The sequence below is a fragment of the Ascaphus truei genome, chromosome 9, assembly GCF_040206685.1.
Source record: "Ascaphus truei isolate aAscTru1 chromosome 9, aAscTru1.hap1, whole genome shotgun sequence".
NCBI classification, from domain to species: domain Eukaryota; kingdom Metazoa; phylum Chordata; class Amphibia; order Anura; family Ascaphidae; genus Ascaphus; species Ascaphus truei.
The window spans coordinates 35,564,031-35,590,946 of NC_134491.1; the positions used below are offsets into that span (position 1 = coordinate 35,564,031).

Sequence of the window (26,916 nt, forward strand, 5' to 3'; positions counted from 1 at the left end):
TCTGCCCCTCCTTAGGCTGCGGTCCCAGTCACCGCCACAGCGAACGGCTCGGCGTGTGCTGTGCTATCAAGCCCTGCCCCCTCCAGTCCGGCCGGTTCCAGTCCCTACCTTGTCGCGCACCTTTCCCCAGCGGTGCGCGACAGGTTTTCAGGCAGGCAGGGGAATTTGAACTTGACATCTGCGACGCCCCCGCCGGCGGTTCAGCCAATAAGGGCGAACCAGCCACGGGACGTCATGGCCACGCCCCTGCAAACCCACAGCCACGCCCCCTCCCATCGCAAACCTTCCCTCTCCCCCCAGACCGCAGATCGCGGTGTAGCGCTGTGCACGCGCCGCCCCCCCGCCGGGCGCGCGTGCCACAGTGAAGACTGGGGACTCAGCTTTACATCTCAGCCCTAATTTCTCGTTATGCACCATCCCGATTCTTGCGTTCTGCTCAAGGATGTCTTCTTTCTACCCCATTTGTATCTAAAGCCCTCTCCCACCTTAAACCTTTCTCACTGACTGCCCCACACCTCTGGAATGCCCTTCCCCTCGATACCCGACTAGCACCCTCTCTATCCACCTTTAGGACCCACCTTAAGACACATTTGCTTAAAGAAGCATATGAGTAGCACCGCAGATATTACTAGATACATGATACATAAAGCTTGGCCCCCTGCAGACACACTTACCAGAACTCCCTCCTACTGTCTCTGTACGTTTCTCCTACCTACCAATTAGATTATAAGCTCCTCGGAACAGGGACTCCTCTTCCTTAATGTTATGTTTGTCTGAAGCACTTATTCCCATGACCTGTTATTTATATTTATTTATTATTTGTTATTTATATGATTATCACGTTTATTACTACTGTGAAGCGCTATGTACATTAATGGCGCTATACAAATAAAGACATACAATACAATACTTCCTTCTCCACATATTGGAGAAGGTGTGAGCATTACAGCCTGAGCGCTCAGAGAGGACCAGGCCGGCTGCTAGCACTTTAACTACAGCTCACACTTATAAGCGCAGTACAAAAGCAATGTGCGGAATCGCCTTTATTGAAAGCATGAGGGTTGCAGACCAGGGCATTTAAATACTAAATCTATTTAACAGATTCATACCTGTACTTTAAACCATTAACATATCGCACATCTACTGTAACTAGATAACAGCAAATCATTCAGATTTATATTCAATACAAAATTTAACATGAGCGTAAATGCCAAAAACACACACAAATAAACCGTTGTATTTTAGCTCAAATAAATGTTGTTGTTTATATTTAACCCCTTCACCACCAGAGGGGCCTGCGGTGCATAATTTGACCTGCATTACAGCCTATTTGGGTAGTGAAGGGGTTAGTAAATGCATTGTGGCTGTAATTTGGTTTTCCGACCGTGTAGAGCACAACCACTGTTTTCACACAGGCTGAAGCACAATCGTGTGTATGTGTGTGTGTCACATAGGTAGTAGGGGGTCTATTCTATTTCCGTCCGTTTTTTATGTGCCTAGTCACAGAAACACTGACACAGTTTTCCGACCTGGTTCCGTGTCATCATGGGACTTTATTCCTGTCCTTATGGTCTCAATCACTTGCACCGTACAGGCCGTTCAGAAATAGTCCTGTGCAGACCATGGCGACTTGGAAAACCAGCGCTGGAATCCAGTCTCCCGATGATATGGTAATACAGCAAGTGTCATTGTAGGCTGCATGCAATACAAAGGCTGTGCGCTCTGGTGACGATATATTATATATATATACTGTACTGTATATATATATATATATATATATATATGTATGTATATGTATATATATGTATATGTATATATATATATATATATATATATATGTGTATATATGTATATGTATATGTATGTATATATATATATATATATATATATGTTAGACTCTGTGTTCTTGATTATTCTTCAAAGGCCCCAAGCACAGAAGAAATTAATTATTTCCTTTTTGTGTCTTAATTTTCACTAACCGGCTGTCATCAATAGAGATGCACAGGCAAGATAAACAAAGAAAACACAGCCAAAAGATCCCTTCTCTCTCCCCTCCCCTCCTACACTACCAGAGGGCCCGTAGCACATATTAAGGTGTTTCAGTCCCAGTTGTCGGCAAAGTGCTACATGTCACTCTGGCTAACGAGTAGACGGGTGAATGTGTCAAAATCGAGTTGCATTGGTTTGCTTTTTTCCGAATTTTCGGCAGCAATAAGCTTATAGGGGTCCATGTTAAAATGGATAAGAAGTAAAGAGTGACCCACTGTGCTCATTTGCATGCCTTTACCCAGAATCCCTGGCTGCAGTGGAAGCATTATTTGCTAAGAGACAACGGTGTAACTACCTCCCCGGGGGGGGGGAGGGGGGGCAAGGTAGTCGAGACCCTCCAAACTCTTCATAACTCCACCCCCTCCACATCCGGCCCCCCAAGCGGATACAGAGGCCCCGCTCTCTTCCCCACAGCAATGAAACTGCTTGCCTGGGAGAGTAGGGCCTCTGTAACACAGCAGCCCTCCTCCATCAACGGTGCGACGTCATGTGATGCATCGTCATGGCAACACGCCACCATTTGACGTAGATACGTCGCCCGGGGGCCCCATAATGCGTAGTTAGCCCACTGCTAAGCGATAATGGCGAAAGATAGCGATCCAGACCTGTTATAGCTATAGATATTTCTATTTGCGGAAGAACTCTACCTTATTTTGAATATTCCAATAGCCTCCAATTTTCACATTTATATTTTGTTTGTTTGTTTGTGTGCTAATTTTTGCGTTTTCTCCTACTTGTATTTTGAATATTAAAATAAAAAGAAACTAGCGTCAAGTTATTTTTTTGAACGCCAACAAATTTGCAAATATTTGAAAATTGACCAATGCCATATTGACTGCAAATTCAAATTAGGGAGACTAACATCCCATCTCTACAAATGAACCACTGACATATCTTGGGTTACAATGTTGATGCCTTTAAAACGTATATAGTAGACAAATAATAATAGTGATATTAAGAAAGAAAAAGAAAAAACCTATTCTTGGAAGTTTAACCTTGAAATGTTAATAGACAGTGTACATTTTCCAGGATTTCAATAGCTAGGTTTGCAGGTGGTGGTTTGACAGATGGAGGATTCCATATCAAGTCTAATCCATGATCATTGCATGCTTTGTTCCGTGACCGGAGCCTGTTCATGTGTTTACGGCAATGGAAGTGTACGTAGGGTTTGTTTAGGAAAAGGGTGAACACACTCGGTAATATAGTTATAGGCAAATCAACTTCTATATCCCAAGTTGCGCTGAAAAAGCTATGTAATGCGGCAGGCATAAGTTTATAGAGGTCCATGTTAAAATGGACAAGAAGTAAAGAGTGACTTGCGGAGTGCTCATTTGCATGTCATTACCCAGAATCCCTGGCCGCAGTGGAAGCGCTGTATGCGAAGAGATAATGGAGTTAGGCTGCGAACCCGCTGCGGCCGGCGGGGCGCGCGGCCGCGAACCACCAGACCCCTGTCCGAAAGGTCCCTGCCCCCGCTGCTTCCTTCCGGCAGGGCTGACTACGTACTGTGACGCGTCAGCCGGCCGATGCTGCAAGAATCTTGTGAATTTCGGCGCTGACGCGTCACGTGGTACGCGAGTCAGCCAATGGGGAGGAGGGGAGGGAAGGAGCTAGATGGGAGGCGCCTTGGGCGGGGAGCACGGAAGGAGCTGCGGGTTATTAAAGTGTGTGTGTGTGTGTGTGTGTGTGTGTGTGTATGTGTGTGGGGGGGTGGACGGCACCACGACCAGATTCACTCCCGCCTCCCTCCCACTCCGGCTCCCAGCTCCATACAGACCGCATATCGCGGTCTGTGTCTGTCAGCGCCCCGCCTGTCTGCAGTGCGGGCGCGCTGACTGAGGGAGCGGGGCCTTAGCCTAAGGCAGGTTTGCAGATGTGTCTGAGACATGCAAATGTACCCACAATGGGTATTTTAATTTGCTAGGCAAATCAACAATTCCAATGTTTATGACCAGATGTGGATTATTTTATATGCATTTGAGTCTCACTCAGCGCTGCATTTGTTCAACAATATTTGTAACATTTTTCAGGTCCTGTGGTTTGCAGTGACCGATGTATTGTATTCCGGGTACAATTCCATTCTAACATGTGATTGTACTTTTACCAACAACTGCATGCATTTCCTCACAAACCATAATTTGTCTTTGAATGGGCTTTTTCCTCTGCAGAATTTCCATGGAATAATTCTGTATACATTGACAGTTCTCTCTTTCCGCCATCGTTTCAAAAATGCGACACAGATTTTCCTGGGCTTGCTGCTAAGAGTCCAATCTGGTACTAACCTCCAATATTTACAACGTCCTCATTCTGCATACCTACTTGCCAAAGGTCCTTGAAGACATTCATCATTACTATTGAAGGAATCTTATTATTGTATACAGTTTTTTTTCTTTCTTCATATTTTGAGTGCATCCCATTCCCTTGAGCCCCTGTTCATCCCTTATACGGAAATCCCCAGTTTCCCCACAATACTTTGCATCCACAACAGCAAGGCATTGTGGGACGTGACTTTTGAAGCTCTCACTGAGATTGACGTCTACACCCTCCCCATGCTGCCTGCACACACTGAGGGGGAGTTTGGGGGATTATTAAGCATGTTCCCCCTCACGAGCTCAGGACACTATACTGCCTGGTATCGGTCACACAGTTTTGTTGTTATAGTCGGCAATAAGATTTTATAATGAAGGGTCTCGGAACAAATATTTTCTAGCAGGGGTGCACAGTGTAAAATAATGTTGGGAACCGCTGTGATTATAGTTGGAGGCTGAAGAAAGTGTGCAGCCGTTCTGAGTTAAGTGGGAAAGGGTTTTTTTTTTTTTTTTTTTTTTTTTTTTAAGAAAGTTACAATAGTGGAGACCCGAAAAATCAATAATAATCCCAAATATAAAAATGATGGGAGGATTTCACAATGAGATGTTGAAGAACCTGAAAGTAAAAGCATGTGTGAGCCAAAATCTGTTTCTGTGCATACTAAGGGCCATATTCTATATACCCCAAAGCCTGAGGATGTTCCTCCTCCCTCCATGCGTATCCCGTAGTTGGTGGCACCTTTTGAAATGGACGGTTCTCATACTTCCGGTTCTTACTGTTGTGGTTTTTTTTGTAAGGTGGGAACTTTATTTGAATCCCTTCACTGCCCTTTGTATTGCTCAGCAATGCGTTGCTGACCTTTTTGCCGTCGGAGGAGTTCATATTACACGTGTATTGTCCTTTTTGTTTGGCTTTATATCAGTAAATCTAACACTGAAAGAGAACTTCCTAAAAGAAACGTACAAGCTCCAGACGGCAGACACGCCGGATTTAAGAAAATGATTGATGATTTGGGCACCAGCCCTGGGAGCCTCCATGCCACATCACATAGCTTTACAAGGCCATTACATCGATAGTTTGTCCACATGAGTTCTACCTGTAGGCAAATCTTTTTCAGCCCTAATGAGTACATATGGGAACTACAGCTCTGGCAGAATGAATATCCAAATAATCCTTTTGATGGAAGTGCGATTTTGTATTTAACACCCTCCGTGCTAGAGAGACCCACAGAGCAATAAACACATTACTCACCATTCCCAAACAGAAGAGGCTTAATAAGATCATTATTACCCATTTGATGGTAACTGTTCGCAACTTTGTGTTGTGCAATGAGTTTTTATATGGTGGCCTTGTCCTTTTTGGGATCACTGCTGGTTGTGACTATTCTGGAGATCTCCTACGCTTGGGAGACGTTGCACACGGCGGGTTTCAGGGCCTCTGTAGGAACCAGATTTCATTCTGTCTGTTCACGGCAGCCGGGTTGGTGTATCCAGCCACGATGAAGGTGTCCCGCAAACATGGCTCTGGAGATCCCAGGACCTCAGCCAACAAATGAATTTCACGCATAATAGATTCTTCATTGGTTACTCCACCGAAGGACCTGTAAAAATCAATACCGATTAAACCAAACAAGCCAACCAAGTTAAATCTGTACTAAAGCAATCCTTTCTGCTTTTGCTTAGTCTACTCCTTTTCAGAACCGGTGAATCAACACTTTCTCTGCCAGAGCAGTGCGTTGCAGGTTCTATGGTAACAGAAGGGTTGAGCTGTGATATGTTTCTAAAGGGGTTCAATTCAAGGGGAGGATGGGGGATGGGGGTCAATCGATCAAAACAGCAAGTTAGTGCATTCCATTAATTCATAGGAAATTCAATAGGTGATTTCATGTTAAACAGAAGTATTTTGTGCCTGAGATTTATTGGAATAGGTACACCCAATGTTTATATAGTAAAAGGGTGTCTGGCTAATAGTGTTTTGAGAAGTCAGAATGATTCATCTTAATGGATTCCTTGAGTGCCATGTGTTGCTGCCTCTTATCCCGTAGCTCGTAGGTTATGAAAATCATCGTAGATCAAGCAAACTCGTGATGTTGATGCAGACGGGGAGAGCTGAGCAAGATCAGCGTTTTCCTAATCTGGCATGAGACAGTCAGCTGATTTTATAGGACCTGCTGTGTTAAAGGAGCAATTTAAGATGCTTATCTCCATGGTAGTTTTTGTTTGTACCACTACAGACTGTTGGCTCCACTCCTTTTGAACCCTGCTTTCTGTATCTTTGTACCATGTTCAGTATCCAAATATATGTAGTCGGCAAGAGATGGGTTGAATGTTGAAAAAGAAAACTATAACACTATAACCCATATACTGTTAGGCTGTCCTAAACTATATCTGTGTGCCGGTAACACGTTAGTCCTAGTGCATCATAGGTGTTAAAAGCATCACCAATCTTCTATACTGCTACAATTTGCCCCATATCTCTTCTCCCTCCCTCTCTCTTTTCTCTCTCCTTCTCTCTCCTTCTCTCTCCTTCTCTCTCCTTCTCCTTCCTTCTCCCTCCCCCTCCTCTCTCTCTCTCTCTCTCTCTCTCTCTCTCTCTCTCTCTCTCTCTCTCTCTCTCTCTCTCTCTCTCTCTCTCTCTCTCTCTCTCTCTCTCTCTCTCTCTCTCTCTCTCTCTCTCTCTCTCTCTCTCCCCTCCCCTCCCCTCCCCTCCCCTCCCCTCCCCTCTCTCTCTCTCTCCCCTCTCTCCCTCTCTCCCTCTCCCCTCTCTCCCTCTCCCCTCATTCTCCCTCCCTCTCTCTCATTCTCCCTCCCTCTCTCTCATTCTCCCTCCCTCTCTCTCATTCTCCCTCCCTCCCTCCCTCTCTCTCCTTCTCCCTCTCTTCTCCCTCCCCCTCTCTCTCTCATATCTTTTATATCTAATGATTATGCATTACCTCTTTGAAAGGTAATGGTTCATGAGTAGAAGCCCTTTTATCTACTTGTTGCTTCTGTTAAGTGGCAATTCCAGTTGGTTGGGTCACGGTTTGGAGGACGTTCTGTACGTTGCTACAGCAGCAGAGTAGGGAAAATGGATAAGGATGCTATGCACTTTCTTGCTTTTTGTTCATATTGTTGGGAGGGATTAGTAGTTTATCCTTGTACGGTATGAACAGAAAACCTTCCATGTCATTCCACTGGCTCGCATCTTGTTGAAGCAGAATAAATCGGCACCAAATATAACCATGTATCTCTTGAAATTAAGGGTAAATTATGATATGACCGAAGAATACACTCGTTAATTATTCCAAGATGGAGCCAAATTCCTAAGCCCAAACATTTCAAACCGGTTAGTAATGTAGCAAATGAGAATAGGAAGTTGATTTAAGAATGATCTTGGTAATTGGGCGGGCTGCTTTTCACTGTTCACGGCCCATGTTCACTGAAGAGTGCAAAGCTTTAGCACAACCTAACTCATTGAAATAAATGGGAGTTGGGATGTCTAAAGCGTAGCACTTTTGCAGTGAATGTGGGCCTCAGAGTGCTGTGCTGAACGGGGATTAGGAGTGCTGTGCTGAACGGGGATTAGGAGTGCTGTGCTGAACGGGGATCGGAGTGCTGTGCTGAACGGGGATCGGAGTGCTTAGTAGTGATACAGCTGACCTACCAAAAACAAAATGAGTGGTACTCCATACCCCCATATATAATAACACTTCCACCAATGGATATAAGAACCATTATATAAAGTGAGACCTGGTGCCCCCTGTGATTTGGGTTGGGTCTCCAGTTACACGGGGCGGTCCCCTGTCACTGTGCAGTCCCCGTGACACAGCGTGATCACACCGCAGTGCACTTCTTCTAAGCACATCTCAAAATGCTACAATACTTGGACTTCAATGAGGCTATTTGGCCGCAGAAGGACCCTATTTGATCCTTGACTTTTTTTCATGTTTTGGATAACTTTGTGTCTATTTCAAGCATGTTTGATTTCCCTTACTGTGTTATCCCCTACTACCTCTGCTGGGGGGCTATTCCACTAATCTTCCACCCTTTCCGTGAAGTAGAACTTTCTCACAGTTCCCCGAAGCTGCCACCCTCCAGCATCAGAGAAGGGCCTCTTGTTCTAGCACACATCTTTCTCTGAAATCGGCTTCCCTCGAAATGACGACCCCCCCCCCCCCCGAGCTGTTGCCCCAGAACGCTGAAGCATCGTTTGCATAGAAACAACGATGCACATGTTCTTGTTACTAGGAAGAATGGTCTTTACTTACCTCGTATAAGCCACGGTGGGAGGCCATTCCTCAATGCTTACGTCCTGATCTGTTGGTTGAGGCGGCTGATCCTGATGTTGTGTCGGGACATAATATGCTACAGTGACAGAGCGCGTCATTCCTGACCGAGCCTCATCTGTGTGCACTATGGTCACTATTGGGATGGTCATCCCTAGGTATACGCCTATAAATCAGAAGCCAACGAGGTTACACTGCTGCTTATTCTCAGAAGACCTATTTAACAAAATACTTTTTTAATTGAAAGTTTCCAGTGATTGGCGGGAGTAAAAGTTGGATATTGTATTCAATATAACAGGTGCACATATCCCTATGCTGGGCCTTTGCACTGCTGGTCTGAATGCAGCCAGGCACTGTTCTGTTAAAGGGGCAATCCTTTCTAGTATCAAAGTGAAGTAATCCCAGTGTCATAATTACAGTCTCTCGTCATGGCGATTCATACCTTTCTTTTACCCAAATCTTGCACCTGTAAGTATTTTTTTTTACCTTTGGTTTTGGGAGCAGTTTGATTTCCTCTGGGTGCTCCCTCTTGTGAGCGTCCCCCCTCCCCTTATCTTTATTTATAAGGACGGGTCAATAAGGGGGAAGAAGACACTAGATTGATAAACTCTTTCTCAGAGGCCCCTTAGAAATGTAACTGTCCGACTATATGGGATTGCACCTTTTTTTAATGAGATTCCGTTCTAATGTTCATAAGGTCATTGATCAAACCTGCATGGTGGCCTCCCCTGAAATGTAACCATGTAGGGGCCAGCTACTTAGAACAGTTTGAGCGTCCCGCTACTTAGAGCAGCTTAGGGATGTTACCTGAAGAGTTCTGTTCACAGATGTATCGCATCAGCTTCATGAAGCCCAGGCATATGCTTTGTTCATATTGTTCTTCTTGCATTTTGATACAAGCCCATTTGCCTTTTCCATATTGTCTTTTTTCATAAAGCACTTCGCCGCACTATGGGAACAGACATAACACAATAGCATGGAGACTTCAATACAGTGAAAGTATTATTGTATGTATTCAGATGTCATTCCCGCCTCCTCGCTTAGCAACTTTATAGTTTATTGATTTCCCCCTGTTTCAGCACACTGATCAAGGAGAAATTATTTCATTGTTTGTCTCCAAATCACACGCGCAGAAAATGATGGCGAGTAACAAAGTGACAGCTCCACCGTGCAGTGTACAACAAACACAAACCCCACTTGTGAGCACATTCTCATGTCTCGGGTCTGCAACCCGGCCTTTCCCCATTATCCCTTATCATACCGTGCTTCAACTGCAGCCAGGGATTCTGGGTAATGACATGCAAATGAGCATTGTGCCACTTTTTGCTTCATATTCATTATAACATGGACCCCTATAAACATGAATTCATATAGACTCATTGGCCCAATTCATTATGCTGAAGAATACTTTAGTCCTGTTAATTTGAAGTTTTCAACGTTGGGGGCGCAGACGTAGACTATAACAATGGACACGCACACAATACTGTATCAGTCTTTAGTGGTTGGTATAGAACAAGGGTCGGCAACTCCAGTCTTGAAGGGCCACCAACAGGTCAGGTTTTAAGGATATCCCTGCTTCAGCATAGGTGGCTCAATCAGTGGCTCAGTTGAAGATTGAGCCACCTGTGCTGAAGCAGGGATAGCCTGAAAACATGACCTGTCGGTGGCCCTTGAGAACTGGAGTTAGTAATTCCTACATAGATTGTAAGCTCTTTGGGGCAGGGACTGTGCCTGCAAAATGTCTCTGTAAAGCGCTACGTAAAACTAGCAGCGCTATACAAGAACATGCTATTATTATTCACATTTTTCTTTCAGTTAAGTGTTACACACTTTGTGTAACAAGTAGTAGTACTGCGGTACACCAAATAAGAATAGTGGTGGTATAATGGACCAATAAATCAATTAGTAGTGATACAGCTGACCTACCAAAAACAAAATGAGTGGTACTCCATACCCCCATATATAATAACACTTCCACCAATGGATATAAGAACCATTATATAAAGTGAGACCTGGCTCCCCCTGTGATTTGGGTTGGGTCTCCAGTTACACGGGGCGGTCCCCTGTCACTGTGCAGTCCCCGTCACACGGCGTGATCACAGTGCAGACTGGGCGCGGTGATATGACATGTCCCCACCTTCTCCTTGCGGCTCAGCAGTAGGAAGGGAACACGCTGCCTCTCCTCTGAGCGGTTATTCCGGCTGAGTTGTTGGATTGGCTCAGCCATCTCTGTAAAATAAAATGAGTAGTATTCATGGATGGTTCTAAAACATATTTAAGCGCGCTCTAGAATGTGATTAAAATAATACTTGCGGATTGAATGTTTGATATGGAAGGGAAAAAAACAGTACTATTAATTACAATGACAAATGATTACATATGAAATATAAAGTGCACAGTGTTGAATTAAACAACAATGTTGGCAACACCACATTTGCCTTCGTAAGCATGAAATCCCCAAAATGTGCTAGAATGTCCTTTTTAGCCCTGCTGCCTGACTTGAGATGTCCCTGTAAGGTTTTATTTATTGTTCAAATTAATGAAAAATACTTGTCACAATAAATAACCTAATAACTTGGTTCTAATTACTTGTAACAATATACATGAATGGTGTGTGTGTTAATATATATTTATTTAAAGAAGTAATTTGTGTGACACACATAGACCCCCCACACACACACATACACTTTTAACAACTGTTTCACAATTGAGGATGCACTTATCTTTGCAAATTTAAACCCAGAAGCCTAACCATAGATAATCTATTTAGAAGCATCAACTGATCATTTTGCACTCCAGCTAAAAAGTGGGAATGAACCATCATTTTGTGGTAAGCCACACGTCCTGAGGGTCAGTGAGTCCACATGTGGGGGCGTATGGAAACGAAAACATACTGCATAGACAACCACCAAATTTAAATGTGTCCATCCTTTTCCCATTGTAAACACTTTTTATAAATTAAAAGCACCAGAACAACTAAAAAATATACTGATTTTACAGAAAATAAAACCCTAATTCTACTATACATCTTGCTTCTATTACAAGTTTGCTGGGGTTTCATACCCAAGTATATAACAAATGGTTCAGCTGTTCCCATTTTGTATTTCTCAGGGCTTCATTAAAAAGTGCTTTTTTGTTTTTTTTTACATAAAGAAAATCACAATAATTGTAAGTCTGGCAAAAAATAATAATATATATTAATTATATATCAGTATTTCTCCAAAATAGAACCTACGACTGGAGTAGTAAAGACAGGTCACAGAATAATAGTATTGGCAAAATGTGGAAAAGACCTTTTCCTACCCGAGCAGTAGATGTTAATAAACGGAATATACAGGAGAGTTTGAACTGGTCTAAAATAAACAAAGAAAGCACAAAAATAGCCTGAGCGAGTTACAGAAATCGTTATACTATAGAAAAGGCTATGAAAATACAACTTCCAATGAAGTTAAACTTGCCAAATGTAGTCCTACCACAACGGGGAAGAAGTAGTTTGCCTTTTACAGGGAGCGCGGCATCAAATATGGAATTCTCTGCTAACCGTGATCCATATTGCACAAGGGTCAGCTGCTGCCCAGCGTTCCTCTCTTGCCTCCTATGATGGTGGCAACCCATCGTCATCCGTAGTTACCATTGCGGGAAACGGGACCCCTGGTGCGCAGCGAACGCTTGTGCAATATGGATCACGGTTTTCAGAGGACTCCTTATATGATGCTCGCGGCCTTAAAAGACCAACGACTTTTTCTTGGGATACTTCCTTCCCCCCCCCCCCCCCCCCGTTGTGGTGTGATTATACTTAGCGATTTTGACTTCATTTCATGTTTTTTTTTTTTTTTTATATATATATATATATATAGCTTTTTCTATTGTATAAGAATTTCTCTAATTAAAGTTCCTTTGTGCTTTTCTTTTGTTTATATTGGTTTATATAACTGTCCCCTGTGATCGAGGGGGAAGAATAAGCTGCAGCCGTTCATAGCTACAAGACCGTAAGCGGCTCTCGGCGCACAGGACTTTCCAAGGGTCCGAGTTTGGACTAATACCTGCACATTAGATGGTGACAAAACCCTCCACCGTGCAGTGTGCAGCAAATAAATAGCACCTGAGACGTGAAGGTGCTCACAAGGGATGTTTGTATTTGCTGTACGTTGAAGGTACTTTCTTCTACCCACCATAACTTGTATAATTTGTGGTCGAAACCTATCCCAACTTCACATTACAAAGCCAGTATAACCAGCCACGCACTGCAGAGACACAAAAGGTTGAAACTGCTGTCTCTGAGTAGGTTTACTGGCTGTGCACTTCCTTTAACCCAGGCTGTGCCGAAAAGCTGTGTAAAGTGGCGGGCATAAGCGTATAGGGGTCCATGTTAGAATGGATTTAGAAGCAAAAGTTTGCACGGTGTGCTCCTTTGTATGTAATTTCCTAGAATCCCTAGCTGCAGTGGCAGCATTATGCTAAGAGATAATGGGGAAGAGCAGGGTTGCAGACCTGTCTGAGACATGTGAATTTGCTAACAGGGCCAGCAACACGGGGCGGGGGGGGGAGGGGAGAACTGGGACAGTTGTCCGGGGCCCGGCGGTTGCAGGGAGCCTGACCAGCCGGCACTGGAATTTGGTTTTCTTATTTGCTGTAACTAATACCTGGAAATATAATGCACTGTTAGTCTCCCGCGTGTGTGGGACATCAGCACTGGCAAAAAAACTACAAATATGGCTGCCGGGGTGATCATTGGAAGCTGTGACGACACGATGACGCGGTTTCTATTGTGACTCCCAGCGGGCGTAGTTGCAGTCTGTTTGCAAGGAACTGCGAAAAGTGCATTTTACCAGCAGCTGGGAGCACCCCGTTACGCTCTGCGGACACCCCCATCGCAGAGCTTTTAAGGTAAAACAAGAATGTTTTGGGGCGCAGAGAGGTAATGCTGCTTTAACACTTTGAGTGCCAGTGGGGCCGCGGCTCCTCAGGAGCAGACGGCGATCTGCTCTACACAACGAGCCACTAGGCCAGGGGTGGCCAACTCCAGTCCTCAAGTCCCACCAACAGGCCAGGTATTGGGACTATCCCTGCTTCAGCACAGGTGGCTCAGTCATTCTGACGTAGCCACTGATTGAGCCACCTTTGCTGAAGCAGGGATATCCTTTAAACCTGACCTGTTTTTGGAACTTGAGGACTGGAGTTGGCCACCCCGGGCCTAGACCAGGGGGCCCCCAAAGGGTTAACAAGGAGGCACAGAGCACTGATGCGCCATTCCCAACCAGATACACAAAGATGCACACAGACCCAACAACAGGCTTATATAGTGCTGTATATCGCTCACATTGTAATACGCGACGGTTTCCAGTATAGGGCTGCTCGCCCTTGGTAAGCACAAGTGAATTTCAGTAAATTCAAAATGTGATCATTTTGGAAGTAGTACGGAAAACAGGGGAGGCGCGGCCCAGTGAGTAAAGACACCGACTGTAAACAGCGACACTGAGTTTGTCAGGGGAACCTGGTTCAGTTCCCAGTGTCGGCTCCTTGTGACCTTGGGTAAGTCACTTTATGTCCTTGTGCCTCAGGCACCAAAAACATAGATTGTAACCTCATCCGGGTGTGTAACATTCCTATGCGCTGCGCGGTGATGGGGAAGCGCTTTGAGTCCCACGGGGAGCAAAGCACTATATGAAATGAAGTTGTTATTATTAGTTTATTTGAAATAGCCATAATCTACTGTCTATTCCAATATTTCTCTAAATTGCATTATTATTCCCCTCCGCCCAAAATGTGCAGATCTATTAAGCCCTGTACAGTAATGATTTTGCCTCTAGCCACAGCTAGGGATGTCTGAGACGCAAAGCTGCTAATCTCATTGAGAGATTCAGGTCATGCCGGCATTAACTGCTGCCCAACCACACATTTGTTTCATTTGATTTAGGGCTGTTGACTGTTTCTCCGCTCCCGAACAGCACTGTATTTCCTTTTAAATAATATTTGTTTATTTCTTGGGAACCCACTCTGCCACCTGCCCACAGAGCCATGCGGGCGGCACCAGCTAACAGTGTTAAACCTGCACTACCAGTTCTACAGAACCTTGTGTTGTGTATTCCTCCATAAGCTGGGCGAGTCTCCTGTAACCACACTGCTGCTCTGTGCTGTACTCTTTCCTGCCTCTCGGTTAGGGGAGGTACAAGACCCTACTTAGGTCAGGGGTGTGCAAACTCTCATCCCTGCCTGCCCCCCCCCCCTCACCTCCCCCGGCTCCGGCGTCATATGACGCACGGGGTCATGTGACATGTCGCTGGCAAGTTAAGGTAAGTAAAGTTACAGAGCTAATACCCACACCCGTGCATGCGCCAATACCCACACCCGGGCAAGCGCTAATACCCACACCCGGGCAAGCGCTAATACCCACACCCGGGCAAGCGCTAATACCCACACCCGGGCAAGCGCTAATATCCACACCCGTACAAGCGCTGATACCCACACCCGTGCAAGCGCTAATACCCACACCCGTACATACGCTGATACCCACACCCGTACATACGCTGATACCCACACCCGTACAAGCGCTAATACCCACACCCGTACATGCGCTAATACCCACACCCGTGCAAGCGCTAATACCCACACCCGTGCAAGCGCTAATACCCACACCCGTGCATGCGCTAATACCCACACCCGTGCAAGCGCTAATACCCACACCCGTACATGCTCTAATACCCACACCCGTACATGCGCTAATACCCACACCCGTACAAGCGCTAATACCCACACCCGTGCAAGCGCTAATACCCACACCCGTGCAAGCGCTAATACCCACACCCGTACATGCTCTAATACCCACACCCGTACATGCGCTAATACCCACACCCGTACAAGCGCTAATACCCACACCCGTGCAAGCGCTAATACCCACACCCGGGCAAGCGCTAATATCCACACCCGTACAAGCGCTGATACCCACACCCGTGCAAGCGCTAATACCCACACCCGTACATACGCTGATACCCACACCCGTACATACGCTGATACCCACACCCGTACAAGCGCTAATACCCACACCCGTACATGCGCTAATACCCACACCCGTGCAAGCGCTAATACCCACACCCGTGCAAGCGCTAATACCCACACCCGTGCATGCGCTAATACCCACACCCGTACAAGCGCTAATACCCACACCCGTACAAGCGCTAATACCCACACCCGTACATGCGCTAATACCCACACCCGTGCAAGCGCTAATACCCACACCCGTGCAAGCGCTAATACCCACACCCGTGCAAGCGCTAATACCCACACCCGTACATGCTCTAATACCCACACCCGTACATGCGCTAATACCCACACCCGTACAAGCGCTAATACCCACACCCGGGCAAGCGCTAATACCCACACCCGGGCAAGCGCTAATACCCACACCCGTGCATGCGCTAATACCCACACCCGTACATGCGCTAATACCCACACCCGTACATGCGCTAATACCCACACCCGTACATGCGCTAATACCCACACCCGTACATGCGCTAATACCCACACCCGTGCAAGCGCTAATACCCACACCCGTGCAAGCGCTAATACCCACACCCGTGCATGCGCTAATACCCACACCCGTGCAAGCGCTAATACCCACACCCGTACATGCTCTAATACCCACACCCGTACATGCGCTAATACCCACACCCGTACAAGCGCTAATACCCACACCCGTGCAAGCGCTAATACCCACACCCGTGCAAGCGCTAATACCCACACCCGTACATGCTCTAATACCCACACCCGTACATGCGCTAATACCCACACCCGTGCATGCGCTAATACCCACACCCGTGCAAGCGCTAATACCCACACCCGTACATGCGCTAATACCCACACCCGTACATGCGCTAATACCCACACCCGTACATGCGCTAATACCCACACCCGTACATGCGCTAATACCCACACCCGTACATGCGCTAATACCCACACCCGTACATGCGCTAATACCCACACCCGTGCATGCGCTAATACCCACACCCGTGCAAGCGCTAATACCCACACCCGTACATGCGCTAATACCCACACCCGTACATGCGCTAATACCCACACCCGTACATGCGCTAATACCCACACCCGTACATGCGCTAATACCCACACCCGTGCATGCGCTAATACCCACACCCGTGCAAGCGCTAATACCCACACCCGTACATGCGCTAATACCCACACCCGTACATGCGCTAATACCCACACCCGTACATGCGCTAATACCCACACCCGTACATGCGCTAATACCCACACCCGTGCATGCGCTAATACCCACACCCGTGCATGCGCTAATACCCACACCCGTGCATGCGCTAATACCCACACCCGTGCATGCGCTAATACCCACACCCGTGCAAGCGCTAATACCCACACCCGTACATGCGCTAATACCCACACCCGTACATGCGCTAATACCCACACCCGTACATGCGCTAATACCCACACCCGTACATGCGCTAATACCCACACCCATCTAAATGTTCTTCTTAGAAAACACAAACCCCACTATCAATTACTGCTGCCTATTAACACTGCCTCTCCCTATTAACACTGCCTCTCCCTATTAACACTGCCTCTCCCTATTAACACTGCCTCTCCCTATTAACACTGCCTCTCCCTATTAACACTGCCTCTCCCTATTAACACTGCCTCTCCCTATTAACACTGCCTCTCCCTATTAACACTGCCTCTCCCTATTAACACTGCCTCTCCCTATTAACACTGCCTCTCCCTATTAACACTGCCTCTCCCTATTAACACTGCCTCTCCCTATTAACACTGCCTCTCCCTATTAACACTGCCTCTCCCTATTAACACCGCCTCTCCCTATTAACACCGCCTCTCCCTATTAACACCGCCTCTCCCTATTAACACCGCCTCTCCCTATTAACACCGCCTCTCCCTATTAACACCGCCTCTCCCTATTAACACCGCCTCTCCCTATTAACACCGCCTCTCCCTATTAACACCGCCTCTCCCTATTAACACCGCCTCTCCCTATTAACACCGCCTCTCCCTATTAACACCGCCTCTCCCTATTAACACCGCCTCTCCCTATTAACACCGCCTCTCCCTATTAACACCGCCTCTCCCTATTAACACCGCCTCTCCCTATTAACACCGCCTCTCCCTATTAACACCGCCTCTCCCTATTAACACCGCCTCTCCCTATTAACACCGCCTCTCCCTATTAACACCGCCTCTCCCTATTAACACCGCCTCTCCCTATTAACACCGCCTCTCCCTATTAACACCGCCTCTCCCTATTAACACCGCCTCTCCCTATTAACACCGCCTCTCCCTATTAACACCGCCTCTCCCTATTAACACCGCCTCTCCCTATTAACACCGCCTCTCCCTATTAACACCGCCTCTCCCTATTAACACCGCCTCTCCCTATTAACACCGCCTCTCCCTATTAACACCGCCTCTCCCTATTAACACCGCCTCTCCCTATTAACACCGCCTCTCCCTATTAACACCGCCTCTCCCTATTAACACCGCCTCTCCCTATTAACACCGCCTCTCCCTATTAACACCGCCTCTCCCTATTAACACCGCCTCTCCCTATTAACACCGCCTCTCCCTATTAACACCGCCTCTCCCTATTAACACCGCCTCTCCCTATTAACACCGCCTCTCCCTATTAACACCGCCTCTCCCTATTAACACCGCCTCTCCCTATTAACACCGCCTCTCTCTATTAACACCGCCTCTCCCTATTAACACCGCCTCTCCCTATTAACACTGCCTCTCCCTATTAACACCGCCTCTCCCTATGCCCTCTGGTCTTGTAAGTTTAATTTTGTTTCTACAGCGCCAGCAATGTGCGCATCGCTTTACACAATTAAATTACAAGGTCAATAAATGACAAACACTGGGAAGAAGTGCAAGCGAAACGCTGCCCCGAAGAGCTTAGTGTGACCTCACTATCGCAATTAGCATTAGCGCTGCGTCGATGAGTATACATCTAGATGCGCACAGTATGTCTGCCTGTGACCTGCTCCTGACCTCTCTCTCTCTGCTGGCTTCCTATTCGTTTCCGTATAAACTTCTAAATTATCCACCCTGCTTTTTAGTCTCTACACCTCAATACATCTCCACGCTGATCTCATTACACCCCTACTCATCTCTTCCGCTCAACCATGCACCTTTTACCACTAGAGCCCTTTTCGATCTTAAACTTCTCTTACTAATCTCTCCCTACCTATGAAACTCTCTTCCCCCTTTTACTAATCTCTCCCTACCTATGAAACTCTCTTCCCCCTTTTACTAATCTCTCCCTACCTATGAAACTCTCTTCCCCCTTTTACTAATCTCTCCCTACCTATGGAACTCTCTTCCCCCTTTTACTAATCTCTCCCTACCTATGAAACTCTCTTCCCCCTTTTACTAATCTCTCCCTACCTATGAAACTCTCTTCCCCCTCTCACTAATCTCTCCCCACCTATGGAACTCTCCTCCCTCTCTCACTAATCTCTCCCCACCTATGGAACTCTCCTCCCCCTCTCACTAATCTCTCCCTGCCTATGGAACGCTTCTCCCCCTCTCACTAATCTTTCCTTGCCTATGGAACGCTTCTCCCCCTCTCACTAATCTTTCCTTGCCTATGGAACGCTTCTCCCCCTCTCACTAATCTCTCCCTAGCTATGGAACGCTCCTCCCCCTCTCACTAATCTCTCCTTGCCTATGGAACGCTCCTCCCCCTCTCACTAATCTCTCCTTGCCTATGGAACACTTCTCCCCCTCTCACTAATCTCTCCCTAGCTATGGAACGCTCCTCCCCCTCTCACTAATCTCTCCTTGCCTATGGAACGCTTCTCCCCCTCTCACTAATCTCTCCCTGCCTATGGAACGCTTTTCCCCTCTATTCAACCAACACCTTCACTTTCCAACCCAAATTCCCCTCATAAAAGCTGCATCTCATGAAACATTCTGCGCCTCTGCCACAAACTCCACATTCATAAGGCCGAGTCCATGGTGACTCCAGCCGTGCTGAGGCTGAGGGAAAGCGGGTGCTTTCCCTGGCCTTAGTTCACGCGCCGTCCGGTGGCGGGCCAGTGACATCACGGAGCTGGTTCGCCCTCATTGGGCCCTGCGCTCCCGTGAGCGTCAAAATTAAAAAAAAAATAATTAAGTGCTACGCCTCAGCACGCCTGCGGAAGCGTGCGCGAGCACCTGCTAAAGCCGCTCTCATTGCGGCTGCAGGGGCTCACTGACAAGCGTCAGCGCGCCTAAGCGCTGACCATGGACTGAGCCTTAGACCTCCCTGACTGCACTTCTACTCTTAATGCGTCTGCAAGCCTCCCAACTGACTCATAGCACATAACTAAGGCTGAGTCCATAGAAGGCACGTCCGTGCTGAGACGTGCGGACGCTCCGCGCTGAGCCCCTGCATCTTCCATGAGGATGTCTTTAGAGGGGGCTCCCGCGAATGTCCGCAGGCGTGCTGAGGCGCTGGATTTTTCAGCCGACAGCCAAACTGTTTTTCAGAGCGCTGTCGGCTGAAAACATCCAATCAGCGCGGAGCAGCGTCAACGTCACGGCGCCGTGACGTCGGCACCGTGACGTTGACGTCGGTGCGTCGCGGGCGATTGGCCCAGGGACGTCACTGCTCCGCCTCCCTCAGTCTCCCCCCGCCTCCGATCGCGCCCGCTGGCTCGCCTGCATGGGCATGAAATCGCGCAGATTTCAGCAGGCGAGCCTCAGCGTCCGCGCGCCTCAGCCCTGCTACCCCCTCTAGGGCCCCAGCCTAAATATCAAAAGGCTACAAGTCATTCCTCTCTTGGTAGCATAAAAACTTGAAGCTACCGCGCATGTATTCAGTGCAACAGCCCGTCCTGCAACCTGTTCCGCCCCCCCCCCCTTTATTGAAAACTAATTACCTAAGCTGCTGATCAGTTTGTTCTCCCGTGATCAATCAGCAGAAGGAATGTCATTTTTTTAATTAACCAAAGACAACCAGCATTGTATAGCTCTTTAAAAAGGCAATCCAAGTAGTACATTAAAAAAAAAGGTAATGTCTTAATATATGCAGCCTTTGATTACCTTTATTGAAAACTAATTACCTAAGCTGCTGATCAATTGGTTCTCCCGCAAAGATCCTGCTTCCCAGGGTTCACTAAATGGCCGCCTTTCAGTTTCAATCAATCTTTCAGTCAGTGTAACTCAGCAGCTACAATGTATTTGTATATTACTAAAGTAACATGATCTATTGCTCAAACTGCTGGGAACATTGGCAACAAATGATCACAAACAGGAAAGTGTTGCAAACATCTTGCACTGCTTTAGAGGTGGGCTAAACCTGCTATAGAAACCAAAGGAGACTTTAAAACGCATAAAAAATGTCATGAAGTGTTTTATTAAAAAAAAAGAAGGAAGTTATCGAATACTACAGAACTTAATTAAAAAAAACACAAAAAAACCACGCTTATGGATTGCTTCTTTAATAACTGTTTTTTTTTCTTTTCGTTCTGACTATTCTACTGCATTTTATCAGAGTTAATAAAAGTGACGTTTCATTTTAATATCATTGGCGTGCTCCCAAAGTGAACTCTTGTGGGCATATTCTTTATTCCCCTTATCTTCCGATACGTACAGTTTAGTTCACAGCGCTGCATCCCCCCTCCCCCCCCCCCCCGCTCTAAGAGTTAGGGAATGTGTTGATAACTATTATTAACTGTCTCTTTTAGCCAATAGTTTGAGTAGTATTTTTTTTCTGTGAATATTTGACGATTCAGGCAGCAGCATTGTGAATGGTTTATAAAGGAGAGGGCTGCGGTGTTGGGTTTGTTTGTTACAGGGACCATTGACCTGGGATAACCCCCACGGTGTGTTGGGTGGAGGCACCGTTGCGATATAGATTCGCCTTGGAGTTTCTTGTACATTATGTTGTTTATTGCTGTCTGGTTTGCTTCTGCCATTGGTTACAGCACAGACCATTCAAAACGACTAGTCAGAGTAATTACATACTCTTCTTTAAGTATACATCTAATACTAAATATTTTAGCAGACATTAATTTGTTACCACATATGGATTACTACTAGTTCTGCAATGCGGTGCTCAACTCCAGTCCTCAAAAGCCACCAACAGGTAAAGGTTTTCAGGATATCCCAGCTTCAGCAAAGATGGCTCAGTCAATGACTGAGCCACCTAAGCTGAAGCAGGGATATACTGAAAAGTGTGTGTGTATCACAGGCGTATAGTCCATTAATCATCTTTGGACTTCTGAGTGGAGGCCCTAACATCAGAATGTCTTATACATTACATGACCTTGGCTGTCCTTCAGGTTTCTTTCATTCTGCTGTATATGTACAGGAATACCTGACATTAGGAAGGAGACATGAAACCGTAGAGGAGGTGTTGCATTGCTGAGGGCTTTTACCGCGGGTGCTGTTTTTACCTGCTTTTCCTGGACTCTGAGCATGAACTCCCTCACCTACTAGTTGAATAAATCTGCAGCTGTCACTGAGTCAATATCACTGACTGTATTGCAAGGCGTCATCGTGATGGGTTTAAAGGTGCATTCCCACATAGGCATACCCTAATGTATATTCATAGCTCCTTCTTAGGAATTCCTTTTTTTTCCCCCACCTAACCCAGAGGTAGGCAACTCCAGTCCTCAAGGGCCACCAACAGGTCAAGTTTTAAGGATATCCCTGCTTCATCACTGAGCCACCTGTGCTGAAGCAGGGATATCCTGAAAACCTGACCTGTTGGTGGCCCTTGAGGACTAGCATGACCCATCCTTGACCTAACCCCTTCAATGCCAGGGGGACTTGCAAAGCAGTATTATCTTTTATCATTCATTTGTGATATGCAATTCGCCAACCTATTCCATGGCGCAGTACAATGTGGGACTTTGGACAATAAGATTCTATTACAGATGAGACACTAGGAAGGTTCACCCTGCCCCAAGGAGCTTACAATCGATACCTGTAGGTTATTATAGTAGCTGTATATCTCCTGAGGAAGTGTACATTTGTTGTAAGTGGGTAAACATTTTAACCCTTTGCATGGCTCATGAAGTAGCCGCCACATCATGAGGTCTGGCCCTCCAGGGTCCTCACGACGTAGTGGCTATGTCACAATATTAAGCCGCAAGGTCATTGGTCTAGGCTTCCTATTGGCTCACGTGCCCCAAGGAGTTAAACCTCCATAGTCCAAACCTCCCGCTGGGAATGGTACCAGAGGCACCTTTCCGGTAAGCAGGGGGTCCTCAGAGCTGACATTAACCCATTCAGCTTTGGAGATCAGCTGCTCCCCACCTAGAAGAAAAAAAGAAATCCGAATCTGAAAGGTGTGTGTGTTATATATATTTTGACAAACCTATACATTTGCACGCCACGGGTGAGTGGATTTAACATCGTGGCGAGCTCCTATTGGCCCAAGTGGCACACGTGTGGTACTAGGTGGCGAGTAGATTTTTAACCTCCAGGAACAACCAGGGTCGCCGACAGGGGGCAGAGCCGGGACAGCAGTAACGGGCCCGGTGGCCAGCTCTCTCCCCTGCTTACAGCCCGGCGTCCAGCAAAAGCCCCACACGCCAGAAGTCGTAACTAACTTGCGTATCTGACCGCAGGATCGACATGGCACCCGAGGCCTCCCCCACAGGTTGTGTATTGTAGAGGGGGGGGGGGGAGAGGTCGATCTCGCAAAGCTGCTTACACTGGGGGACAGAGAGACTGGGGAGGTTAGTCCTGGGCCCCGGGAAATCTGTCTGCGGCCCTGGGAACAACATCAAGTATTATGCTATTATAGCAACAAACACTGTGTGCTCTCAATGCCCTCCCCACCTGTGTTATCTCTGCTGTTACTACACAGGGAGACGTTCACTGCCTTACAAGGAAACATCTGCTCCTAATAGGACCTGTTCAGAGTGGCCTCCAAGTCTGACACCCTCTCTCCTTTAACCGCTTGGCGTTGAGGGGCCTGCAGCGCACTGCTCTGAGAAGGTGATTGGTGCCAACTTGGTCCTTGGCCTCCCATATACATTGTGCCCTACTTAGTTATGTCATTAATTCTCCCCTATTTAATATCCTGTGAAGCTGGAGATCATGTGTGCAGCGTTCTAATTAATAGCATACAGTATGTACCAGTCACCTCTTCATTTTCGAAGTGGCCAGGATACTCCGCAATGCATTTAGTTTAAACTAATCTGATATACTTAGGGGGTGGGGATTTGTATTTATAGAACTGGCAATTACTGAGGTGCCCCAAAGAGCTTGCTGTCTAATTGTATGTTGGTCCCAAGGCTTGAGGGAGACGTTATTTATTAGATCTAGCTGGTAGCATGCACAATTCTGTATTTAACAAAAACTCCCCAAATGAATCGGAGCTCTGTAGAATTTGTAATCCAACTTCATATAGTGGCCAAAACACAAGCTAACATCTGTACATATGGTGTGACCCTTCTTACTTCAGTATAATCAACTTGAACTCTGGTTTTGCCCTTTTAGCCAGTACGACCGTACTGCTGGTGGGGACTCCGTTCTAGCAATTACATGACGTGACATCTGAAGGCTCTTGCCCATCTTGTCCGCATCCTCTCTCACGCGTGGGTGCAGTAACAGCAAAAATAAACGTAGGAGTTTTAATAAAACATGTAACCCTTCTCTGCCCGTTCTGAAATATTGGTTATAAAGTAACCTTTTTGCAATGCGATGCTAGGCTGTGTGTGATACTGTGTGTGTATGTGTGAGTCTCACGGTGTGTGTGGCACTGTGTGTGTCTCACGGGTGTGTGGCACTGTGTGCTGCGCGGGGGAGGGGGTGACCAGAGCAGCGCAGGGGGGGGGGGGACCGTACCTGCGCAGAGGGGGTGGGGGGGGAAGGAGCACAGCTGCGCATGGGTGGGGGGAGGCGGAGAGAGATGAGGGGAATGGGGGAGGGAGACGGGGGGGGGTGGAAGAGAGGAAGGATCGGGAGGTTTTGGTCCCGGGCAGCGCCGGGTCTCTCAGCTGGTTGGTTATAAAGTAACCTTTTTGCAATGCGATGCTGGGCTGTCTGGCAGCGAAAGGCTTAAGCTATGTATGACGGCCCTTCAAATGCCCTCTTAATGACCCAACAGCCTACGGTGAAGCAGAGACGCGAATAGCGTTATAAAGCAATTAAAACAGCATGTTAACGATCCCTGCAATGATTGTCACATTCAATTTGATTCATCATAGGACACTGCTGTAGCGTTTTCACATACATCATTTAATCCGATTGGATAAAAGCAAAGTGTGTGGCACCTTGCGTTGACGCAGCAGTTCATCTTGACCGTTTCCCTGTAAATGAATGGGATCACGCAGCAGTGAGAAGCGGTAACTCGGGCTACTATACTCAGGCCCCATTAAAACCATGTGCTTGCGCCGGTAACTGATTAACTGCAGTGACGACCCCTAACACCATCTCAGCCTCTCTAGGGGTGGGCAACTCCAGTCCTCAAGAGCCATCAACAGGTCAGGTTTTCAGGATATCCCTGCTTCAGCCCAAGTGGCTCAGTCAAAAACTGAGCCACTGATTGAGCCACCTGTGCTGAAGCAGATATACTGAAAACTTGATCTGTTGGTGGCCCTTGAGGACTGGAGTTGCCCACTCTTGCTATAGATCGTCCTGGCTGGTGGTGCAACAGGGGAGCTGGCATCGCACATCAAAGCAAATGTGGCAACTTTTAGATGGCATTTACTCTAAAGGGAAGAACCATACTACAGTATCCAATGATGCCACTTAGACAGTACAGGCATACCCCGGTTTAAGGACACTCCTTTTAAGTACACTCGCGAGTAAGGACATATCGCCCAATAGGCAAACGGCAGCTCACGCATGCGCCAGTCAGCACGTCCTGAACAGCAATACCAGCTCCCTACCTGTACCGAAGCTGTGCGCAAGCAGGGAGACTATAGATCCTGTTACACATGCGTAATTTACATCAGTTACGCACGTATATGACGATTGCAGTACAGTACATGCATCGATAAGTGGGGAAAAAGGTAGTGCTTCACTTTAAGTACATTTTCGCTTTACATACATGCTCCGGTCCCATTGCGCACGTTAATGCGGGGTATGCCTGTACATGTCTCGCCCCCATACATCCTCGCAACAGTGTAATGTAAAAAAGAATCCGCACAGGTTAAAATGCTTTACATCTTATAATGGGCCTCAGCTGACTTCGTATCACTAACTAACAACTAATAGAAAGTCCTGGTACAGAGGTTCTTTTTTAATGCAGTTTTAGGGGCTGTGGGGGTTGAGAAGGGCAAGTTACAGTGGATCGAGAATGGACTATGGGGGTCAGCCATCTTAATCTGGAAGGATCCCGTGATCTTGTTTGTGTCAGTATCGCGTTATGTTGTAGCGTGTTTCGCGTTTGTGGAGACCCCAAAGCTCGTGTAAATAACACGGCCATGCTGGGTTCAGCATTGCAGGTGTTGTAGGTTCTTACCATTTGGTACCTCGACCTGATGCCCTCTTCCCACGTCTTGCCAGTAATTCAGCAGTCTGTCTTGCTCTCCATCGTCCATGGGCTCCGCTTCCTCCCCTATGCTTCCGTTGCTGTTATACGCAGAGTCGGCCCCCAGCTCGTCCGTCATATTGTCCAGATCATCCAGGGTAATCATCCCAGCTCCCGCTGGCTCCTGCATGCCACCGCTCATCCTGCACTCCTCACGCTGCATCTTACCCAGAATCCCACGCTGGAAGCTTAGCTACAATCCAGAGCTATACTCCGAGCGCACTGTTCTATACCCAGAAACCCAAGATAGAACTTTACCTAGGTCCAGGCCGATGCCCAGAATCCAGAGCTGGAGCCGTAAGCAGAACTCGGAGCTATGCCCACAATCCCCAATCCAGATCTTATCTAGAATCCAGAACAACACCCGGATTCCCAAGCTAAACCCTTACACAAAATCCAGAGCTCAATGCAGAATCAAGTGCTGGAATGTTGACCAACGTGACATTACCCAGAATGCAGCACGTAACCCTTGGCACTAACTGAAAGAACCTTCGCTATGCAAGTTGTATGCAGTTTAGTACAAGCCAGCCAGTTTAATACTGCGTAAAAGACTAAGACTGGGTTCTTGTCTCCTCTCCCCCCACGGAGAGTAAATAAATGGGACTTTAGCTGGGTAAGTGCGGCTCTGCTTGCTAGCAGCTGCTTTTAAAAGCTGAGCTTAGAGGGAGGCAGGGAAAGCTTGAGGGAGGGGAGAGGCAGATGCACACACAAACACATGCTCTCTTAATAAGGTAGGGGGAGGAGATGGGGCGGGCAAAGGGGGAGGAGAGCAGTATGGAGT

At 47.0% G+C, this 26,916-nt stretch overlaps 2 protein-coding genes across 5 annotated transcripts in view; one reads left to right on the plus strand and one right to left on the minus strand.

Annotated features, from left to right (window-relative positions):
• Positions 1 to 26,916, plus strand: part of FANCM (FA complementation group M) — a 105,213-nt gene that overhangs the window by 12,439 nt on the left and 65,858 nt on the right. The window lies entirely within an intron of this gene.
• LOC142502828 (heme-binding protein 1-like) lies at positions 1,888 to 26,810 on the minus strand. The gene is made up of 5 exons (XM_075614381.1): positions 26,067 to 26,810; positions 10,761 to 10,852; positions 9,431 to 9,572; positions 8,606 to 8,789; positions 1,888 to 5,959 (listed from the first exon to the last, which is right to left on the minus strand). The coding sequence occupies exons 1-5, from the start codon at positions 26,296 to 26,298 to the stop codon at positions 5,788 to 5,790; spliced, it is 822 nt and encodes a 273-aa protein (XP_075470496.1). The 5' UTR covers positions 26,299 to 26,810; the 3' UTR covers positions 1,888 to 5,787.

Bases quoted from the DNA above. Each gene is read 5' to 3' on its own strand.
- LOC142502828 (XM_075614381.1), bottom strand. From the start codon at position 26,298: ATGCAGCGTGAGGAGTGCAGGATGAGCGGTGGCATGCAGGAGCCAGCG. The intron at 9,573-10,760 runs GTGGGGACATGT...CTGTTCCCATAG, and splicing joins TGCTGAGCCGCAAGGAGAAG to TGCGGCGAAGTGCTTTATGA. The intron at 5,960-8,605 runs GTAAGTAAAGAC...TGATTTTTACAG, and splicing joins CCCACCGTGGCTTATACGAG to GTCCTTCGGTGGAGTAACCA.